Source organism: Wyeomyia smithii, chromosome 2, assembly GCF_029784165.1.
Source record: "Wyeomyia smithii strain HCP4-BCI-WySm-NY-G18 chromosome 2, ASM2978416v1, whole genome shotgun sequence".
In the NCBI taxonomy this organism is placed as follows: domain Eukaryota; kingdom Metazoa; phylum Arthropoda; class Insecta; order Diptera; family Culicidae; genus Wyeomyia; species Wyeomyia smithii.
Genome location: NC_073695.1, coordinates 53,096,837 through 53,120,723, shown reverse-complemented (window position 1 = coordinate 53,120,723; position 23,887 = coordinate 53,096,837). Strand labels below are relative to the sequence as shown.

Genomic DNA, 23,887 nt, shown 5'->3' with positions numbered 1-23,887 from the left:
GACGGGTGTGTAGATGACGATATGGTCGGTTGATTTCAAGACTTGCACAACACAAAATCGATTCGATACTTTTGACTATAGCTTTTTTCCGGATTTTAAAACGAGTCTTCGCGGTAGGAAACTTCAGGGCTGTATATTTTGTAGTTTTTAACTCTCGATGCGCTTCAGTCCTCTTTTTCTTTAAATGAAACAAGAGAAATAACACGTCCCGTAAATTACAATTATTACGTACAAAATCAGACATTTTAGATATGTCAAAATCGACAGCGCTTACTGCTGCCGCCATCTTTCAACACGAAGTTTTTATTGACTCGAGATCTAAAGGTAATAGCAAAAATATATCTAAAATATTCGAAAACTGCTTTCTTTTTGTTGCTGAGCTCTGATAAACCTTCGAGACGCAATGTTTTTTTTTTCATTTCGTGATCATAGTGCTCAAGCATTTTAGGATTTTCGCCGTTTCAGGAATGTGCACATTTTGAAAGCTTCAACTATGTTTGATTCAAATTTACCGCTGAATTTTGCATAACTGGAATTCTCAAAAATGATAGTACACAAATAATTAAATTATAATTGACATTAATGAGATACGAATTTACCTAATAAAGTGGACTGCTGAAATTGGTTCATATTTATATTACTTTCGCAATATGCTGTGTGAAAATTAGAAAAGTACCAGCTTAGAAAGCATGGATAAAATAGTATATAGAGAAATAAACGATGCAAAAATGCAAAATTTTTAAATTGTTCCAAGTCTGCGAGGCTCTTAAAGATTTGAATATTTATCGAAGTCCATCGAAAGTTTTGTCTAAGGAATATTTCAAACTGCTTCGAAATTTTGCGAAATTACTCTATAGAGGAAATCGATTACATTTATGTTATTATTTGCCATTATTAGCTTGTTTAACCCCTTCGATCTCATAAAAAATTCTGCCATCAATATTTGAAACGAATGAATTTGAACGGCAAACTGTTTAACCGTAAATTGTAAAATATTCTATCGACCTACTTACCTCGTTAGCGCCGCCCGTCGGCCGCCGCTCGACTTGAGCAATGGTCACCATAAATTTCCTTTATTTCGGATAATAAAAACTAAACAACCGAAGCCATCTAACTATTTAAATAGAATTTATTTCTTTTTCGTTTCGGTTTTATCGAAATCCGCCGCTATCTTAAATCTTCATTTTTTCGGGCTAGCATCTCTCGAACCGCGTGACGGGAATCCCCTGGATCCCGTTCGCACTCAAAGTCGGTGCTTCCCTAATATACAACTTTTAAGTTATTGCAAATAAAGTTCAGCATTCAGCTCTCAGGGTGTTTTTTTTTTTCATTCTTTACTCAACTATAACATTGTGTTTATGTCTTAGTGATTACCCGGATAATCCTGTTTGACCTTTTGGGAGAAGTGTAATTCAATTGAAACGTTTTGCTACATTACTTAGGATTTGATCTGCCTGCTTGTGTTGATTGCGAGTCTATGCTGGATTGTATGCCTATTATCCCAGCTTTCATGCAATGAATAGTCACCACAACTGGAACTGTGGATGCTGAAATACACCATCAATTCAAACTAATGATAAGCATCACGAAGGAAACGATTGCAATCATCATAATGGAAATTTATTTTAATGATGCAGCCGCCCAGTTGAGACCACAGATATCCTGCTTTACGCTTTTCCAAACCCTAAACATTTGACTCGGTCGTACACATAAAAATGACCCTTTTGGGGTTTCGTCTTTCTTTGTCCTGTTCCGTACTGTTGCTATTAATCTGGTATTTAAGCGACGCTTGTTCGAGTTTTCCATTGGAAGGTGAGAATTTTTCACTGGAGAATCCATTCTCTCTTTTCTCGAGGAAACACCTTGCAGCAAAGACGAGCAAGCATCCTTACCTAGCTTTCACCTAATTTAATTTATTGGGTTTCGTGATTTACATTTATTGCAATACTTTGCTCATTTCGTTTTCACGCTTTGGCAGCGGCTGCACGGCGGATCAATGCGGACTGGCTGTCTGAGGAGTGCGCGGAGGCGGAAGCTAGCAATCATTCTGATAAAAATCAGCCAGTAGAAAGTACACCAGAATAAATTTCCTCGTCTTGAATGTCAAGCAGTCTAATCTCACGGTAAAAAATGTGGAAAAATACTGATCATCTAAAGGTAGGCAGTGATTTATTATATCTAATGTTTGATTTGTATTTTGAAACGAAGGCAGCTAGACGATAAAAATTCAAAATGTGTTCAAAATAGTCTATCAAATAGTTGAGAAATTCACGTTCTAATTAATAATGGGCCATCACTTGTGTCAGATTACTTTTGCTCCTTCACAATCTCAGTTTTATTTTTTTTTTGTTTACATGTCAACTCAGTTTTATTGATGCACTGTCAGGCGCAGCTTAGTCATGACATAGTGTTGATAGTATCTCTTATAAAAATATGAAGAAAACACACCACGCAGAGCAATTTGTATTAGGCCCTGGCCATAGTGTACGCGAACCAATTCACCCTGCCCTAGGGTAATGTACAGCCGTAAGTAGAACTGTACATTAACCTACCGTAAGTAGAGCTGCACATTAACCTACGGCAGGGTGAATTGGTTCGCGCCGCTGTTCGTGTCCACTATGACCAAGGCCTTACCTTCCGCCGAGGATTTTTGACTTTAGTACATGAGACAACCGCGGGCTTGCATTTTCGGGGAATACACAAGTATTAGACGCCATGATGAGATCAAAATATAATGACAATGGTATAATACTGGATAACTTGATGATGATGATTTTATTTAAAATACTGTCGGTTTTTGCTTTGTAATAGTACTGAAGGGTAATGAAAAAACCCGCAGTGGCATAGCACACACGCGGTGTTGTGGTGGGTTTAAACATGCTTCCTTATTCTTTGTGAAAATAAAAAAAAGTACTGTTTTGGTTTGAATTAAAATAACACTGTTGGTTACTCAATATGAACGGCGTGAATATGAATATATTAAGCCTCTGGGCACTAACTAACGATACGTTGAACGGCAGCGTAGTTCTGTGTTAGTTTAATTGTCGTCAGAAAAAGAATAATACAAAAACAAAAAAAAATGAAACATTATTTTTTTCAGGAACCATAAAAATAACTTTCACAGTGGACCTCCACAATGTCGAGGCAGTGTCAATCCTTAAAAAAAAAAGGTTTCGATTTCAAAGTAACGTAAGCTTGAAATGAGTCTAATTTTGAAATTAATTATCAGGCCGTGGTATTATTGAATAAATAGTCATAAAATATACCACTATTTAATACGGTCCCACAATGCTTCCTTGTGGGATTTTAGTTTTTATAGCTAGTAGTATAATTAGCCATAGCCAATACTTAAAAAATAACAGTAAAAGGAGAAAAAACTATTCTATAAAAATTTCCCTAGACAGCACATCCGCATTCAAACATCTCACTTTTTGAATATGTTTTGAACGTAGAAATTCGTCTACGTGAAAAACAGTTGTTTAGAATGATTAAAATGGTGCTTGAAGTTTTCTCTCTGTTACATCAAAAATGAGTGACATATAATATAAACTTGAAATGGATTGCATTGATAATGTTTTGTATAATCAATTTCTATACAACATAGAATGATTGGTATTGCAAAACATCGTTGAAAAATCAAATTTTTCAATCTAGTCGTAGGAATTTTTTTTAATATCTGGCATTTAAAGTGCAAATGCTAATTTGTGCGAAGTTTTGACATTTTTGAATTTTTTTGTATTGATTTAAAACCGACACATTTTTGTAAAGAAGGTCAACTGTGATGATAACAAAAGAACTAGTAAGAGGTACTGTAAATAGGTGTGAATTAAAATAATTTTTTGTGACATGTCAAGAATATAATTGTTGAAATAAATTCTGATGTTTTTTAAATGAGTGCCTACTGATATGAATTCTGCAAGATTTGCTTAATACCTCGAAAATTTAGCAACAGTTTAGCCGTTTCTGAAATTTTCACATTTAATTTTATTTCGGGTTGACTTTGATAACTATATTATTTTGATGATTTTTGAGTAGAACTTTATATTTTCGACCTAATAAAATGGTTAAAAATGACTCGAAAGAGTTCATAGAGACAAAAAGCATTTAAGAGGCCATCCATATCCCACGTGAATATAATAGGGGAATTGCGCCATTATTCATCTCAGCCCATATATTCATCTCATACAACATGAAACACAAATGAGAACAGGGAAAAAACGCATATTTTCTTACTAAACCAATCTGCTAATCCATGGAATGGATTTTTCTTAGTTCACATTAGATTTCTCATGAAGTAGAATCCTCAAAAACTCACTATAGTCGGGCATTTGCACTCGAAAACTCATTTAATTCAATCACCCACCTCAGAAAACAAAATCCGCGCATTGTTCTACACGGCTACGACGAGACTCGTTCAGCAGCCAACCAAAGTTTTTTCATCACTAGTGGACCACTTCTTATTTCAATCACTAAATAAAATCACTCACTTCACTAAAAATACTCCGAATTTTCTATATGTTCACCTCAAATTTCCAAAAAAAAACCTGAAGTAGCAGAAATATATGAGATGAATTTCTACAATTCCCAAATTTCAACTGTATGTATTTTCATCTGTTTTAACTGCGTTGAAGAAAACCAAAAGTTGCCAAATCAGTTTCTGTTAATACGAAAAAATCATACTGAAAATGTTAAATTATTCCGACATAATTGACATATATCGACAGCACTGCAGTGGTTACCTAGGTTACCAATTTTGCACGTAAACAACTACAGCGGATATCTAGGTAACCTACTACGACGGGCTGCGGCTACGTTCATTCATGATAATGTGATTCATTCATGATGAACAGTGTGATGAATATGGGGACGTCGTGAGATGAATAATTGAGCAGTGATTCAAGTTTTGAGATGGATATGGAAGCGTTGTGAAAAATGCTTTGTTTTACAAAATTCAGGATAAATCTAGCTAAGTTTACTAAATATACAATTCTGAACGATTCTATAAGAGCACGTTAGCGTATTTTGTTCATTTGTTCAATGATTTCGTGGAAATTTGGTGTTTAATCTGTGCATTTTTCGTGAATATAAGCTTAATGAGATGAATAATGGAGCACTTCCCCTATTTTGGTCTACGTCTGCGGTAAATAATTTTTTTTTAGAAAATACACAGACGATTGACCACGGAAGTAAAAGTGTTGTAGTGAGTTGTAGTTAAAAAAGTACGTTGTATCTTTTAATTTTCTTAAGGTTAAAAATTGCTTTTTGGGCATAAAGAAAATTATAAAAGCAATAAAAAGGTTACTATGAATTTTTTTCATGTTGAGAACTTTTTGTTCTTAATTCGTTTGTTGTTTTTTATTTGTTTAAACCGAATATTTATATGCCGTAAAAATCACCAAAAAATCATTTTATTCGCAATTCTTATTTTAATACGAGAAATCGTCAAAGATTAGCAAGAAATGCATGAATGGTGAAAGTCTAGACATACTTCGACACAATCAGTAGAGGTTATGCAAAAAGTCATGCACTTCGTACGCTCGAATTCGAAACGAATTCAGAAAATAGATGAAGTAATCAGAGGCACCCCTGTTTATGATTATTAAATAAATTTAGGTAGCCAAGGTTCCATTTTTTGTTATGATTGCATTAAGTTCACTTTTGGAATTATATAAAAGTGAGTAATATAGAGAAAGCACAGGTTCCATTATCTTGAGCAATTTTCATGAAAAAATGAACAGTTTCTGGTATAAAACAAGAAGTTGGCGTTTTAGACACTTTTGCGATTTAGTTCATCTTCCAAGCCCTTAATGCAATTAGTAGCTTTGGTAATAATGACCAACTTTCAATGAACTTAATTGACAAAATTATTCAGTCACCCATTTCCATGCATTAAACGCGCTATGCGGCGTTGTATTGTTTCAAAATAAACTCAAATAAGAGTAATATTTAGTATGGTCTCTCCATGCTCCCTTGTGAGACTTTTACTAATAAAGCCGCGGGTATAACCAATACTTTAGAATATTAGTAAAGGTGAACCATTATTTCATAACAATGAGTCTTGACAGGGCATGAAAATCTATACATTGAGGGCGTCACGGAAATTGTTCGATTTCAAATGCTTAACAAACCGCCCAAAACCCAAAAAGTTAGCTCGATATTGAAGATGGTGTTTGGAAATTAACCTAAAATGACCGAATACCACCCAATATGGTAATTTTCGGAATCATTGAAATACCTAGAGTCTGGAAATCAACTCTGGATTTGTGTTCAAAATTGTGTCTTCCGGTGTCTAGAAGCAGACTAAAATGACCCAATACACCTAATATGGGTATTTCTATTAACGGTATGATGCGCAGAAGTCAAAAATGGACCTCAAATGTCGTTTTAAATTTATAGAGGGTGACTGCCGTTTTCCAGGAAACAGGTGATACTCAGAAGTCAGGAATTGAAATTACATTCCAAATCGAAATGATGCTCAAAACCTACTCCGGACGCCATTTTTAATTTCAGGTTGGTGATTCCCGGTGCGCATTGTTTTCAAAGCTGCAAGAACGTGGTTGAAATTATGTTGAAAAAATTGATTGCCGCATCTTTCATAGAAAAATTAATGGTTCTGGTCTTGAATTGAGAAGTTGGCGTTTTAGACACTTTGGAGATTCAGTGAATCCTTTAAAGCTTAATGCAGTTAGTAGCTTTTATGGTAATGGCATTTTGACAAATTGACAAAATTATACAGTTTTGATTTTTGTTCCATGTTACGTGTCGCATGTTCTGACAATAGAGTAATATTTAGTATGGTCTCACGATGCTTCTTTGCGGGACGTTTATTATTAGAGTTTCTAATATAATTAGCTATAACCAATAGTTATAAATGTTAGTAAAAGGTGAATAGTTATTTTTTTTAATGACCTTCGAAAGCGCATTCGCATACATTTATCTCATTGTTGTTTATTTTTTTATATATTTTTGACGCAGAACTACATCCTTCAGCAACATAATGAGAGAAGGTTTCAAATGAAAATCTAAAAATCAAGAGCGTCACAAAAAATGTCTAATTTCAAATACTTATCACTCAGTTAGTTTTTAATAGACTTCCTTCATTCTTACAGTAATCTATTAAAAGATTAATTAGGTAGGTATGCGACAACTGTGATGTTATGGTAATTATTGTACTATTGAAAAATGTAGAGTCTTGTTTTGAGTGCAAATTTCGACCTATCGGATTTTAGAGCGTTGTCAAAAATGGATATTTCCGGAACCTGAATGATGCAAAAAAAAAACGGAAACCATCGCACGGTTTTTCGATGTTCAAGACGATGATCTCCGGTTTCCGAAAGTAGGCTTAAAATGATGGCAAATGGCAAGATGATGCCCAGTGTCCGGAAATCTACTCTGGACGCCGATTTCAAGCTCAAGATGATGACTTCTGGCGTCTTGAAAACAGCTTGAAACGACTAACTACACCTAATGTGGCTCAGTCTTGTAAACAAAATGACGAACATAGGTCAAAAAACGGCTTCAGATGCTGTTTTAAATTTTAATTTGGTGACTTCCGGTTTTCTGAAACAGCTTAAAATAGCCGAATTCTACCCAATACAAATATTTCTGAAATCAGGTGATGATCAGAGGTTGGAAATCGACACCATATTTTCGGCTCTTGGAAATGAGCTGAAATTATAAAACCACCCAATATCTCGAAATGAGGCTCAAAACCTGTAAATCTATCAATCAGGTGCCATCTCTAAGTTCAAGATGGTGGTTTTTGTTGTATGGAAAATAGCTTAAAATGACCAAATACCACCTAATATGGGTATTTCTGGAACCAGAATGATGCCCAGTGTCTGAAAATAATTTCCAGACGTTGTTTTTAAATTCATGACGGTGTTTTTCGGTGTCTAGAACAGTCTGGAATGGTCGAATACCTCCTGGATCCTGAAATCAATGCTGGACATCGACTTTAAGTTCCAGATGGTGACTCTCGGTGTTTGCAAAATAGTTTGAAATGACCATAGATTATCTGAAATAGAACTTATTTTCAATTATTCACTTTTATTTAGAAAAAACAAATTGTTTTTAGAGTGTATTGAGTTTTTGGAAAGCAAAAATTATCAACTTTGAGTTTGATATTTTCGGATGTGGTCCCCGTGGTTCTGTGGTTAGCGATGTTGGTCGGCTAGCTCTCCCACACGGTTGTGATGTCGGGTTCGATTCCCGATCAGGTCGAGGATCTTTTCGAGTTGGAAATTTTCTCGACTCAGCACAGTGGCACGGTTTATCGTAAAACGGTTTTCGTCTTTGATAATAAATGTGCCCGCTTGCTTATAGCGACACTAGCGGTATTATTGCCACTAAGCAAAATTTCAAAAATGATCGTTTTTTCTCTGGTCGATGAAATCGTCATCGAGTGGCACGTCTGTTTGTCTGTGATTTCCATTCATATTAAATACAATACAAACATGAATTACTATCTGTTGAAATTTAAACTTTCATTTATCACTTAAACCGGTGGGCAAGTGAAACATTGAAGAGAAACTTGAGTTTCATAACGTCGTAGTGAATTTATTCCTATTGTCATCTCATTAAAACTCTACTCTTGTGGAATCGACCAGTAATAAAAATGTGGCAAAATTCATGTGTTCATGGATTTATTTTAAGTTGACGGAATGCATGACGCAAATTATGACTCATTTCTTTTATTCTTGTCATTTGGGGATACTTTTCAAACGCGTAAGCAGTGTTTTTTAGTGTCGACGTCGAGTATACTCCGAACAACTGATCCACTGCCAGCCGCAGTTGGAACCTAAAAGACCATGTCTCCTTTAGTGCCCAAAGGCATATTAAGTTTTAAAACATCATGCGATAGTGACGCTGTTGACCTTCGCTTTCAATTGAAAATCATTTGTTTCCTTTTCGAATATTTCAGCTGCCAAAATCATATCTCCCAGATGGTCTCGAGGTACGATGCTGGCCTAACAAGCCAGTTGTCGTAGGTTCGAGTCTCGGCTCGGGAGAGACTGTTTAGTGTCAGTAGGATCGTAGCGCTAGCCCCGCAATTGTCCTGTACACTGAACAGTCGGCTGCGAAGTCTGTGTATAAATAAACAGAAGGTCATATTCCGAATCGGAATGTAGCACCAAGGCTTTGCTTTTTAGCTGTCAAAATCCATATAACTGCATTTGAGTGGCGACTAACTTAAGAACTACTCAGTTACTCAATTTGTAAAACTAAGTCGAGTCGTATATTACATTTGATATTTTGTTATAGATTACTAGGAGAAAAGCAAACACAAAGTAATATTCTTAACCTCAAAAGATGTACCACAATTACATTAGGCTAGGTGAATCACGACAAAATTCCGAATTGTGTTTTTTCATATAGATTATTGAAAACCAATGCTGAAGCTCCGACCTACCTGAAACCACCCTGGAGCGCTTCGTAGGTAGATGTTTTCCATTTCGCAACGGACGAATCAACTTGCATCTCTTCCTGGTCTTAAAGATTCAGCTTGTTTGTGTGAGAGTCAGATGTTGTACATATTTAAATCTCCCCCGAAAACAGCCTTAACTTTTCATCATAAATCATACCGGGCAAATTTGCATAGCCAAGCGTACAGCTGATAGATAATATTGTTTCTGACTTGTCTGCATCAGAGGCGGAGAGAGTTCATCGAAAGAGGATCATCATTTGTCGGCGGATTACGCCTGGAGTGGGATAGCATCCGGTCTCCATTAGAGGAATCATTAGCGCACCGGTTAACGGATGTGAAAACGTGACCTAATACCGTACGAATAGCAACAGCACTGAACAGGGGTAATGGATCCCTAGTAGATTCAGTGAATTTGATTTATTCGCCGCACAACTTTACTGTGTATGTTTGTCTGAAAAAAAAAACTATCTTATTTGCTAGTGATTTACTATCCTCTTAGATTTAAATTTTTCTATTCGAATTTTACTTTATACATTTTTAATAATAAGAATATTGTTCTTTTTACATGACTTAGAAGCCTCCTATAGGATTTTTTTTCTAAATTTTTCTTCGCTTCTTTTTATCACACTTTTGATTTGTTTATTTGATTTTCCAACTTCACCAACGTTTGTTCGTTCGTTCAATAAAGAAACGTATTTTGATTCTGTGATTTATCTAACGATCTGTGCTCTAATATAATACATCGCACAAGTGAATAACTCTGCAACGACGCTTTGCCCTACTCGTTTTACCCTTGGTCATGGCTCGTATTTAATATGTACCTTCACGCTCGCTACTAACGTTGCTTATACACGATACTCGGCTGATCGTAGTTGTTGCCAGTCGATATTGATTACCTACTCACAATTTAATTTGTAACCGACTGAGGTTCATCACGAGATTGAGCTTCTTTGTTTCATTAGCAGCGAGTGAAAGGCACGACACACACATCCTGCGGCTAGTTTCAGGGTTTATCGAAGAACCAGAAAGTAATATAGATACTCACTTTGCCACAACTGGACCCGCATTAATAATTTATTTACAGAAAACTTTTCTTTCCCCCCAGTTGACTCGAAAACTTTCTACTGGCAACGTGGGCGAGGTGAGTCAGTTGGTTGCTCGGTGGAAAACTGTTACGACGGAGCTGAAGAATGAACTTCAAGTTGCTAGAAACTAATTCTTTTAATTAAAAGAGATTGTGATCTCTTGCTAATGATTTTGAAGAGTACTTTAAAGCTTGTGTTTGCTCGCCCTGGTTAAGTGTTTAAATCAACTTTTTACCCTCGCCGGCAAGCGTAATATGAGAGTCTACCTGGTGTTTACCTAACTTTTTCCCGGCAAAAGAACTAACTCCACTTCAGTTATAATCAGAGCAGAGCGTGGGTCTAAGCAAACCTCGAGCCCGGGATGAAGAACAAGATAGAATCGATTTATTCTCCACGGTAACCGAACCATTAGTCGAGCCACTCGCAGAACCGCGAAACCGATCGATGATGGTGCGGTGATAAATGGGTCGAATCCTTCCCTGTCGACATCTGGCTGTGCAATCCTGTCGAGCGCTTTCTTGTGGAGTGATTTTTCAAATGCGTTCCGCGCCATCAATACGTACACTGATTACCGAGTATCGGCTCATTGCAGGCAGCATTCAATGAAATGTGTCTAATTGTTTGTTGCCACAGGCAGAGAGCAATTACCGACAAGCGCTGAAATTGATAAGATGTTCGCGGGGAATTGATTGCCAGTCTGCAAAGCAATTGGTTTGCGCTGAAGTGAAGACGGCTGGTGATTTTGAATCAGAAAAATCTCCGAGGTCACGCCTTCCTTCACTGGAGAAAGTAAAGCTCATGACAACAGTGCAAACAAAAAAGTGTTCCTAAAAAATAGCATGTGATAGTCCAAAAAAAAAATTTGGAGTCGCAAAATTTTTATGGAATTCATTCATCTATATAGAAATAATTAACATTTTTTACACATACGTATTTGATTTCACAAACTGGGTTTTTTCCAGGGGTGGAGAAACTATTTGAGCTCCTTAATATATTTTTGAAAGTATGTAGTTATTTTAGCATACATTTTACTTGATGTAATGTGGCAAAAACACTTTCGATTGTTTATTAAAGCTCTGCTCTGTAAGAAAAATAAATGCAAGAAATATATACGTTATCTTTGTTAAACAAAGAAAGTTTAAAACCAACGACAAATTTCCAATCGCTCAGAGAGCATACTGAAAAATTTCTCAATTTTTCGTTTTTCAAATTGAAGTTGTGAAATAAGTTTTGATGAAAATACCCAGGTTAGGTCTGAGATTCTTTTTAAATTTCTCCAATTTTTTTTCATTTTTCCAAGAGTATTTCAATAATGTGATATAATTCTCAAGGTAAACCTCATAGAAATCATAGAGTTTAGAAAGATAACTGAACAAAACTGTTTAGCAAAACTTTTGTAATAACACCAAGGTTTTTCAGAAATAGATTAGAGGAACAGTTTACCTCTTTCATTCTGTTATTCAAAATTTGTTTTTTATTTAGATTCTTTTTTATCTAAAGCATTTTTTTCTCAGTGTGTATTTTTTCACAGACCTTCATTAGCACAATTATTTCTTCTAATTTTTTTTGTTTATTCGAGAGTTTATGATTTTCAATGCCTGAAATCAAGTGCCAACAAGAATGCACTCATTTGTTCAGAAAACTATTCCAGAGTCTACAAATTCCTCCACCCGTATTATATATTCAGTTTTCTAAGCCAAACACGTGAACACAATTTCATTCAAATCGAAGCTACTGGTCTTCTTGCATACCCGTACGGTTGTGTACGGCTTTCATGACATTATATTTTCAATTCGCGGTCATCATCACGGCGTCATAACCGAACTCACATCGACAGTGCTATCCTGTTAAATTGTGTGCAACCAATTCTCTAAAACATCTTCGTGTTGTGCAAAAATTAGCAATTGTTTTTTCCTATGTTGACTCATCACTGCGATTAGAGATTAGATCGATTGTGATATTGCCCAGGTGTTTCTGTACCCCGCACTTCATATTATTGACAGTACACTATCGAAGTAAGTGATACGCTTATCATTCATATCCGTGCTTGTGTGTAAGGTTTACCGTTCCGTTTCAAGCCTACTGCTCTACTATACCGATCCTCTGTCAATCCTAACAATATCGCCTAATTTCAATTCCCTGGAGAGAACTTTCATACGTTACTCACACCAGTTTTATTATAATAGAGACTTATTTATGTTAGAAGGAGAGTCAACAGAGGTACTGTAGAATTCAGATCGATGGAAGGGTATGTGGTGGAGAGCCTGAGAATAAAGCCCATGCTAAAGTCCTTTGACAACCAAATGGCCTGATTCTATTAAGATTCGATCCCCCACTTATCAAAGCGGGATCTGTAACTTTGCGGCTACGGAGCTGCCGATTGGCGCCTGATTTTTAATACGCTTTTGATGCTCATTATTTGTGCTGTAGACTTAATTTGAAAACCCTAATGGCACGAAAACCGAATTATCAAACAAAGATTGAGCTCAAATTTTGGAGAAATTTGCTTATGTTGTCTTTGAAACTGAAATCTGTGTACGATCTTAAATCTAAGCTTCTCAATATTTTTTATTAAAAACATGAACAATTTCCTGAAAAAATCTTTTGACAACTCTTCTATAACACTTATTATTACCGAACGGTTATGATCTCAGAAAAGAAAACGCGGAAACGCAACAAACATGGAAAATTTTTTTCGAGAAGTTTTTTAGACAACTAAATTATCTATCCAAAAAAACATATTGTGAAAAAAACCTGAAATGACCGACATTTTTTAATATTACTTTTTGTTTTTAAAATATTTTTTTTCCGGGCAGGAACTAATATTTATTTTGTCAGTATTAAAAAAAAGTTCAGACAATTGCTTACTGATCATTCATTGATAACTTTTCTCTCTTGTCTTTATTCAGATATGTATATCGATTTATATAAAAAAATGTAAAGTTGTCCAGGGCAGCAAGCTCTATACACCCACAAAGTTCCATTGAATTCTGAAAGTTCTTGCAAGTTCCAGTCGAGTTGGCGGAGATCCTTATACTTATAGTATAAGCTCGATGAGCTTTAAATTTTGTGAAATTTTTTGGAGTTAGATTGAATGAGTTTGAAAATTGTTCACATTAAAATCTTTATTTTTGCTGGACAATTAGTAAGGAAAATTAGCAGCTCAACTTCTGATAGGCATGTTTTTGCAATAATAAATTTATGTGATTTCTCTCGCATTTTGAGAAAAGTTTTATATGTAACATTTCAATCAAATATTGCTATGTGAAAATCGACACATAGTGCAAAATTAATTAAAATACTACAAGGTGTACAGCCCTAGGGGTTGTATGAAATGGTGACGTAGGACATACTTCACTACGCCTGTTATACACCGTGTATCTCACACAGGTATAAAGGCTCCACTTGCTATCGTGTTAAGGAACAGAATGAAGTTGAGCTTTCTACACACAGTCTTTTGTATCGAGTTGAGCGTAGATTTTTGCATTGAAGGTGTGGCCACGCAGTTTTGAGAAAGAGAAACGACACAAAACACCTTTGATATTATTGAGTGATTTTCATAAGCACCACAAGAAAGTTTGTGCTTTCCCGATACGAAAATTATTCTGGGTCTTAGATTAAGTAATTTGCGTTATTGATATTTGACCGATAACGGTGTTTGAGTGGGCACAAAGGAACAATTGAACCGAAAAAGTACTCAATTTGGCAGTGAAACTTCTTTAAATGAGGGTCATATCTTGAGGCAATAATCTGTTCATAGGCAATACTACCGTTTATCATTGATTCCCTGGTCGTTGTTGTAAAAATGATTATTGAGAAATACATGAATATGAAAATTTCACACTACAGGTCGAACTCGATTATCCGAAAACTCGATTATCCGGAATTTGATTATCCGGAATTTTAGACTCGATTATCCGGAATTTTATTTGTTTGGTGTCCGTTTTCAATTTTAGTTTCGTAAGTTTGCCTTTACCATCCCTTCTGGTATATTTGTTACCATTTAAGTCACTTCTGGCATGTTTGGGACATGTTCGAATTAAGTGAAAATAATCAATGTCCAATTTTTTTTTTGCTTCTCAAGATTTAACCCCTTTTCGCCTCAGAAATAACTTCTGGTTACGCCGTTGCATCATACAAGTAAAATAAAGAAAAGTAGTATTTATTTTATGTTTGTTAATCGCAAAATTTCAGTAGTTTTTGTGTGATTTGATTATCCGGAAAACTCGATCATCCGGAATGAAATTTTTTTTGCTGTTCCGGATAATCGAGTCCGACCTGTAGTAGTATTTGCAAAAATTTATAACTCTTATCTTAAAGCATTTATAGTTCTGAAAAGAACCGATTATATAATATCAACTAGAAATGCGTGCTACAGAACGATGATGATCGATGATCGCACCACCGCACAATGGTCGGAAAATTGAAATTTCCGGCCAAAATTCATTTTTTGTGCCAAATTGTTGGCTTTCCACTGCAGATGATTATGACACATAAGAAAAGTTTTGTACTGACAAGGGGCTGTTTACAAAATGAAAAAAATATTTATTTTACTTAAGTGTGTGCAACTGAATAATCATACTAATTTTAAGTTTCTCCAGTATATTTTTGAACCTAATTACTGTAACATACGTTGATAAGCCCCCATAAAACTCCAAAAAATTACACAAAAAATTGAAAATTTCAAATTATCTTTTTCTACAAAAACGCAAATTTTACTCAAACTTTTAACATATGTTTTAAACAACGTATATTCTAATAAACCAATTAATCTAATAATTTCACGTTTTTTTTAATGTGTTTGGAACCAAATTTCTATAATATACGAAAAACTTTGTTGATAAATCACCCAAAAATTCAAAAATTACAAAAAAATGGAAAATTTTTTATCATCTTTTTCTACCAAAACGCAAATTTTCCGTAAACTTTCAACACATATTCTTGAAGGGCACAAGTGGGGCTCTCAGACACACTATCAGGTGCTATGCTTACACGTGCTTACATTTAATGTTTCCGATAGTCAAAATTAGGAAAGTTATGCATATTTACAATGTGGCCTGCGACTGACTCTGTAGGGTTGAAATCAATTACCCATCCTGTTTTAGGAAACTAATTTAATAAGCTTTCAATCATATGTGAACATACCATGATAGCTTTAGTAGGTTTTTATATATTCCAAAATATTCAGAAAAACTATTTTTCTCCGTTTCTGAAATAGGTAACTTTGAAGGCATTTTTCGACATGAACCGTTTTTTGTATCAAGATTTCATTCAAAAATTATGAAAATATAGATAAAATACTACAAAATCATGTGCTCAAAACATCCTGAATAATCAATTCGCATTTTGGTAATTTTGGCCACTCTTTTATATAGGGACCGTCTTATGTGCACCGGTTGCATTGAATATTTTGCTTGGCCGCGCATAATAAAATTTGCTCTCCGCTGTGCCTTCCAATAGCTGTGCCAGTAAAATATCCTGCAATCTACGATGGTGCCTGTTGCTGCCGTATGCAAAATAAAGGTGAGGTGTTCCGCAGTGCCTGGAAATTGACTCGTATGCAGTTCTCGACCGTACCGTGCCGCGTACCTCTAACAGCTATACTCCACTCGCTACCGTGTGACGAACAAGAATGGAGTTGAATTTTCTACACGCAGTCTTTTGTATCGAGTTCAGCGTAGATTTTTGTATTGAATGCGTGGCCACGCAGTCTTGAGAAAGAGAAACGAAACAAATCACTTTGTTGAGTCAGAATATGTAGGCAGTGAAATTTATTCCGTCCATGTTATTGCTATCCGTGCTCTAGAAGCAAGGCAATAGCGAGGAAAATGTATGGGAAAGCTTGACCTTGTAACTTTTCACCTTTTTTCACCATTAAGCAGTGAAGCAACAATATTAAACATTATATCAAACAATTGTCACACATTTTATCTATCCACCGACATATAAATTATTAAGATGCATTAAGTCGTTCGCTTTCTATAATCGTTTGAAATCTGACGCAAAATTTGTCAGTTTCATTTTCAGTTTTACAAAATGTAATCTAGTATAGAAAACAGAGACGTAGTCCTATGTCAGAAAATGTCATTTATTCAACCACTTACACGCTTTTCATACACAGATATCGCAAAAATGTACCAAATATTGCCTTTACCATGTGATTGGTCATTTCATCAAACATCCATCTGTTCCCGTGGAAAGGCTGGCCTCATTATCATGCATGATATCAGCACAGGCATGCGGCTCGCGTTCATTTCCAATTAGCATTGGCCAAAATCTGCAAAAGTATCGATACTCGAGCATCGATAATTTTTTTCTCGTCGTATCGATACCAGGTTGATATCGAACGCGGAGCATCGATATCAGCTGTATCGATATTCTACCTGCTGATTAAAACAGCGCCCGAATTCCGAGCACCCATTTCTTCGAAGAGAAGAAAATTTCTTCATATAATACCTTCAATGAAGAAATTTTCTTCTCTTTAAAGAAACGTGTTCTCGGAACTCGGCGACAGGTCTATGAAAAGCGGCATTTTTTTATCTACATTACGGTCAGTCAGTGATGGAAAATGTTTTTTAAAAAGTTTGCAACCGCTCGAAAAACTGACAAAATCTGCTTGAAATTTGAAAAAAAAAAACTGGCCGTGATTTGAAAAAAATGCGTTTGCGTACGCAAAAGTCTGCAGAAATCTGCAAAGATTTTGAGGAAGTCTGCGCAAGTATAAAGAGACTCTGACAAAAATCTACAGAAACTATGGAGAACTGCAATTATTTGCGAATCGAAAATCTGCGTTTTGCAGACAAATCTGCACATTTGGTATCCCTGCGGTCAATAGACCAAATGGGACCACAGCGGGAATTATATGTCACATACAAATCAGTGCAATAGCATAAGCACGTCTGCTGCCTGATTTGAAGTTTCGAGCAGCACAATAATTCTGCAGCACGATTTTGCTCTGCATAAACAGTATTGTCAATTGCGAAACAATTTTTCTCGCAAGAGGCAGGAAAACTATCTTAGAATAGCGCGGGTATATGCAATCTGTTGGTGTCTTTTACCAAAAGAGTCAAATTTGCGGGCAATCGGTCGTATCCGTAAATTCTCCGATTTAATAGTTTCCCTTCAGTATCGAAAAAATATCGGGGTGAATGTATCGATCCACCTTGATATCAACGTCAGTTGCATCGATAAAAAATACCGATATTCAGGCCCCGCGGTATCGGTACCTTTGGTATCGATACGGTATCGGCCAATGCTATTTCCAATCTGGAATCTGAAACAAAAGCATCAGCAGCAGCTCTTATGTACAAGCCGAGAGATAATGCATATGAAGCACATTCAGCTATACAACTTTTTCAAGCTCCGTCATTCTCGCTTCTGCGTTTACGAAGCTAGTCGTTTTTTCTCTAAGGCAATCAAAACGACAAACTCCGCTGAATTCTGCCAACTGCATTCTCCTCATTCATCAATCGGATACGAAAGAAGTAATATCATCCAGCAGCGGCTCTTAAATTCGGTAGGTATCGGACAGAATCGTTCGGTTTGGCTACATCAGCCCTCCTTCAAGTGTATTTTTGTCTTCAACGCACATCAATTCCAGATTGAGCAACCATCTTCTGCTGTCGGTCGCGACACGGCAGAAGACAGTTTCCGAATGTGGCTGCTGTGAAAGCAGTAGAAAAAAGGCCTCATTATTTACTAATCGAAACGAAATTCGGTTGTTGTTTAATGATTGGTGGCAATTGTTCCAATACAAACATTGTCCTTCTCATGGCAAACGAATCTACAATTGAAAAGTTAATAGTGGTAAAAATAGACCAAATCGACAACAGCTTAAGAAATATTCTCTTTTTGTGGTGTTAATAGCTTGAGCACTGGCACACTCTCCTCTACCGGACGTCGTCGTTGAAGAGTCGATTTTATCTTTTCTATAATATTTGCCGTTTTAGCCAAAATGCAGAAATGCTCTCAAGCTTAAAGAAAAGTGCTCTAGATAACGAGACATAACGAGACATGAACGAAGCCAATATTTCCATTCTACATGAGGTGGTAGGTTATGTGCCAAATATGTTATTACAATGAGACCAAATAATATTAAAGTGGTGAGGAAACTGAATCGACCACTGACTTCATGTCGAACTCCTGAAATGGTCAAATAGCAACCAATATGGATATTTACAGAACTAGGATGATGCTTAGAAGCCGGGAACCAATTCCAGCTCTCAGTTTCAAATCCAAGATGGCGACTGGTGGGTTTTCGATTGATTGATCACAAAGGCCAAATGCAAACCAATATAAGTAGTTGGAGAGGTTGTTTATAAGACACGTCCTCTAGGTTAACGTAGAATGACGACAGCCTGTCTCATGTCAATGTATTCCTTGCAATATATTTAGGAATACAAACATTGTGCAGTCGCTCGATTGTGGAATGGTTAGCATTTTCTGCCACTTGCGCAGAACGTATATTTTGTTGTTTATCAGATAGTTATTATGTACAATTCATTTGCTAAAACGGTAGAAAGTGCTACCGAGGTATCAACAGAATGAGAGTCATTCCACACATCATGCAAATGGCAATTTCAAATGAAGAGAAATTACTTTCTTAGTACCTCAAAATTATTTAATTATGCGTGCGGCATGCAAAATTTTTTTGACACTCGCCAAAACATTGCAGATAGTGGTAGAACTCAATTTTATCCTCAGTGCTACAAAAGCCAGTTACTACAGTACCAGGTATACAAACATGCTGATATAGCTAAGGTAATACAGCGGGACAGGCTTCAGTGGGCTGGACATGTAGCCAGAATGCCTTTGAGCCCCCACTTCGAATTTTCGATAGCACAAGACTCGAGAATAGGTAATGCGGTCCCTGTGAAAACGCTATTTTATGTTTGCTTCACAATAGCAAACATAAAATGGCGTTTTCACAGGTGACGCCTTAACTATTACCGAGTCTTGTGCCTTTGAAAATTCCATGTGGTGGCTGGTTTCAACAGCATTTAACCTTAACATAAATTAGAATTTATAAATGCTTCTGATGCACATTGGCTGGAAAAGACGTTTTGCGATAAAAGTTTTCTGAAATTCTCTCGAATTTTTTGCACAAATTGAGTTATTCGGGCGGGTGGTCCACTATAAGAAAGGGGTCCACAATAGGCTATTTTACCCTACGACAGGTTACTGAGATATGACATATTAGATGATTCACATGTTGTCATCAATTCGCTTGAAATACGATAACAAAAACATAGCATACTCAAGCTTATATCAGAAATTGGTGTTACTGCAAATATTTGCAGAAGACGAGAACACGCGCCCGTCGAGGTAGGTTTCAGCGATTACAAGTCGTCAAACAGTGATGATCAAATGATGCAATTTCCTTCTGTAAAACTTTGATCAAAGTAGTAGATTTGGTTGCTGGTCTTGAACAACCGATTTCAGTTTTTGCTGCGTCACTTGTCGAAAACTATTTAAAACTTTGATTCATAAAATGCGTGCCTGTTTCAGAATCATTACAGTTAGCTCACAACTGCAATAAAATTGGTTCCTGGTTACCACAGAGAACATTGAATTTCGTGTCTAGGAACTCCCAAAAGCGACCAGTAAACCATTTTCGATGTAAAATTTTTTATCGGTTTAACTTATAGAGATTACCACAAAAGATCAAAACTTTACAAAAAAAACCTATAGAGATTTCCTGAGGGTTTTGAAGACAGCATATCAAAAAAAATGACCTTTAGGTAATCATTTCAATTTTTGAAGAATTTCAAGAAATATTATCTCTCGATTTAGACTTAAGTTAGGTTTATTTGACACGGGACGATACTATATTACCTTTTGATGATTCAAGATAAAGTTTTTGCATAACGACTCACGTTCAAAAAAATATTTATGGTAGATTGTAATACCACCAAGTTGCTTAAAAATCACATTTTAGTCACTGTGCGATTAATATAAATTACTCTCGAAAACTTCAAATACGCCCAGTTTCTTTTTCGAAATTTAGCAAAGAGCAACACTGCCTTTTCGACCGAAACCATCGCACCACACAGTCCGGTCAGAAAGGCTACTCGTACTCTAGGCTTCTATGCTTTGCGACCGGTTTGCCAGAGGCACAGCGCACCACGCGATGCTGCTGTTTGGTTAGTTATTCTGCATTCACGACCCAAATTAAATATGCACCTTTGCGAGCGCGCTGCTGATTAATTACTTATAAAGGGAAAACTTTTCGTTCTCTTCAGGCCGTATCCTGGCGGGTGAAACCTGAATGCATCAAACCGTAGCAATGCGCCAGTTTCACTCAACCGGTGAGCGAGCGTGGCACGGAAAATTATGCGGCTACGCTTTTTTTTCCAGAAAGAGGGTAGGGTTAGGGAGGGGGAAACACGACGGACGAAATTCCATTCATTTAACCCCGCGCGAGACTTATCCCGGATTCGTTTCGCAACCGCTTTCCAAATCACGGCAGCGCTCTGCGCTCTCCTCTTTCGCTCTAATATATTTTTTGGTTTATTTTTTTCCTTGCTAGGAACCACTAGCATACTGGCTTAGAAGTTTTTAATTGCAGCTATTGCCACTGCACTTAGCAGAAGCTGGTGAATTTAGAATCAAAGTGAAAAGATAGTGTGGAAGTATTCGCTGCGTTCAACTTCAACTTTGTTAGTACGAAAAAGGTTAAATGACCAGATTTGATTCAAACGATTGTTCAGTGTAGGTTCCTAATTTTGAAACTGATTTGCTTGCTTCATATCCCACTGAGAGAGTTCAGAAAAGTTTTCTGAATAATTTGACCTTTTTTATTTAGAGGAGCTAACCGATTTAAAAGAGTACTTTGCATTCGATTGAACTTTCACCTACTTTATCAAAAATTCTGGCTGGAGGTTATGAAGCTATCGAAACCTTATAACAGCATTCCATCCGGGCAAAATAAAACAACCAAACTGCACTACCAAATTGGATTCAAAACGAAATGCAACCGGGTGCTAGTGTAAACATCCCACGAGTACCGCGAAACCAGTTACTCCTCGAGCAGGACCACGCGGATTTTCCACTTCGAAGCAAATACAAACTCCACCATGTAAACTCTCACCGTTTGCCGTCTTAAGCGAACGCTGAAAAGTTCAATTTTCCCTGCCTGTACTTCATACCGGGCGTATTTCGATCCTAGTGAAACAAAGTTTTCTGTAATACTAAGTACCACAAATTAAACACCGTACCCGGGTCTGCAAGTTGTGTGCTTCCGTTCGGTTCATTCGATTACCCTTCTTCTTGGAACCGTGTTAGACCCGTCGCAAAGGGTTGTAGATGGTGTGTAAACATATAGCTATATGCCATGCTCTGCTCTGCCACGTTTCAACCATAAATCCGACACCTTCGGTTTCCAACTTCAATGGACCGTTACCTCGCGCTACATACCCTGCTTGCTTTCTGCACCATGGTCGGTATTTTTCACCTAGGTTAAACGCTACAATCTGTGTTTTTTTTCTGTGTGCTGATTATATTTGGTTTTTATTACCCTCTAGATCTTGTTCTGATCGTTTCTTACATCTACAACATTCGTTCATTCTTCAACTTGTTTACCTCGATAACTATCACAATCCTACTTGTGTTTTACAGAAGGGATTTTAAAGCAACGATCTTGCTCGCTGTTTGATTACACAGACACACCCACACGCACATATGAATGCTTTTGTACAGGGGGATAAAACTTCCGGAAAGCGTGAAATTTTCGAGCACCACGTCCCACTGTTACTCACGTGATTCACCTTCCGGTGGAGTTTTTCCGTCGTTGGTTCGTTACCAGCACGGCTGCTGCTGAGAGCTTCGCTCGCTCCGGCTGGATTGGTGCCGCTGCTCGTTTCGCTGGTCCTCTTCTGGGTCCGAACGAAGCTCAGAGCCGCGGGGCCAATTTCATCTTCCATCGCGATTGTGACATATTCTAAACTGCTTACTCAATGCTATATGCACTAAAAGTGCCACGTAAAATAAGAGAGCGCTCGAGCTAAGCGACACAGCGAACGGTCTAATCGCTCCGTTGTGCTGCATTGCTGCCGGATGTTCACCTAGAAATAGAAGGCAGAAGAAAGAAAAGAACGTATTAGAGTGGTAAATAACAAGGAGCTTTTTTTATTCTGCCATGGTAAGCAGTTTTAAATTGTAAGTAAACAGAAAGCAAATTGAAAATGCCTTCGGTATGAATTAAACACCACGAGTTTTGTACTGTCTAGTAAATTTTCATGTGAAATCATACTCAATGCAGTTAGGTAAGGGTAAATTTGAGTATAAGAGCATGTTGTTTTATATATAATTTTTTGCATTAATTCAATTGAAACACGTCAAACCAAATCATCGAAAATGATTTGTGACTTCTTTTCACGATAATTTCGAATAAATTTGATAAGTCCGGGCCCCAGTTTCAGTCCCAGTCCCAGTCCCTTTTCCTGACCCTTCCCAGATACTTCCCAAAACATCCCCCCCGGCCGCCTGCCCAGACACCCTCCGATTTCCGTTAGAAATTTTCGTTTTCAGTTTGCTGAGTTTTGTTCATAACAAATTCGAGAATAGTTACATGTTGGGATTAATTAGGAAGTTCCAGCCTTAATATTTGCAATGAAATGAGTGCGGTTACGTCTGTCGGTATGTGATATTACTTTATACAAGTATATTCAAGACGAGGTATGATTATTATTCTTGTGAAATTCTTGTGAAATTCTTGTATATTCCTTTTCTTTGTTTCAAACGCAATCAATTGAACTTGTTTTTCACAAACTTTCTACGCATATTTCTTAGTCAATAAGATGGATCTCGTTTAAAAAATTAATCATTGAAGTTTTCTTTTATTCTTCATCTGAGCCAAATGCATTCGAATCATTCAGTCAAAAAAGATAATAAACAACTTATGATAATGAGAGGCTTTTGTATCACTGCTGATTGTTGTTTCTGGGATGTTGTTTCTTAGAAAGCTCTTCAAGCCGCGCTTCAATTCATCCACGAGTTTATTTCTACACTGTTTTCACTGATAGAACTTTCGTCTTTGCTTTTAGTTCCAACAGAGACATTGTTCAGTCTTGTTTTCCCATCCTACGATATTTTATAGCTTATGACATCCAGATTCCAGACGAACAAGAAAAAATGAAATTAATGTGCAGCGTTTATTGTTTCAAATTAACATCATACATATGGGTCATTCCATACGAAGTGACCACGAAAATGAATAAACTTGGACACGACCATCACGGATTTGGCTCAAAGCTGGGGGAATTATTCATCTAAGTTCACTATGAAAAAATCCCAATTTTGATGTCGATTGGAATACCCCCCGCACTGTGGAAACCCACTCTTTGTGACAAAGTCAGGCAATTTTTGTTCAAAATTC

The 23,887-nt window shown here is 36.7% G+C and overlaps 1 protein-coding gene across 1 annotated transcript in view; it reads right to left on the bottom strand.

The window, feature by feature from the left end:
* Positions 1-1,111: 1,111 nt before the first annotated feature.
* The window catches only part of LOC129725971 (zwei Ig domain protein zig-8), a 264,625-nt gene continuing 241,849 nt past the window's right edge, over positions 1,112-23,887 (bottom strand). Inside the window, exon 9 of the mRNA XM_055682461.1 lies at positions 1,112-22,574. Coding sequence (XP_055538436.1) covers positions 22,423-22,574 — 152 coding nt within the window. The 3' untranslated portion in view covers positions 1,112-22,422. The remainder of the gene's footprint in view (positions 22,575-23,887) is intronic.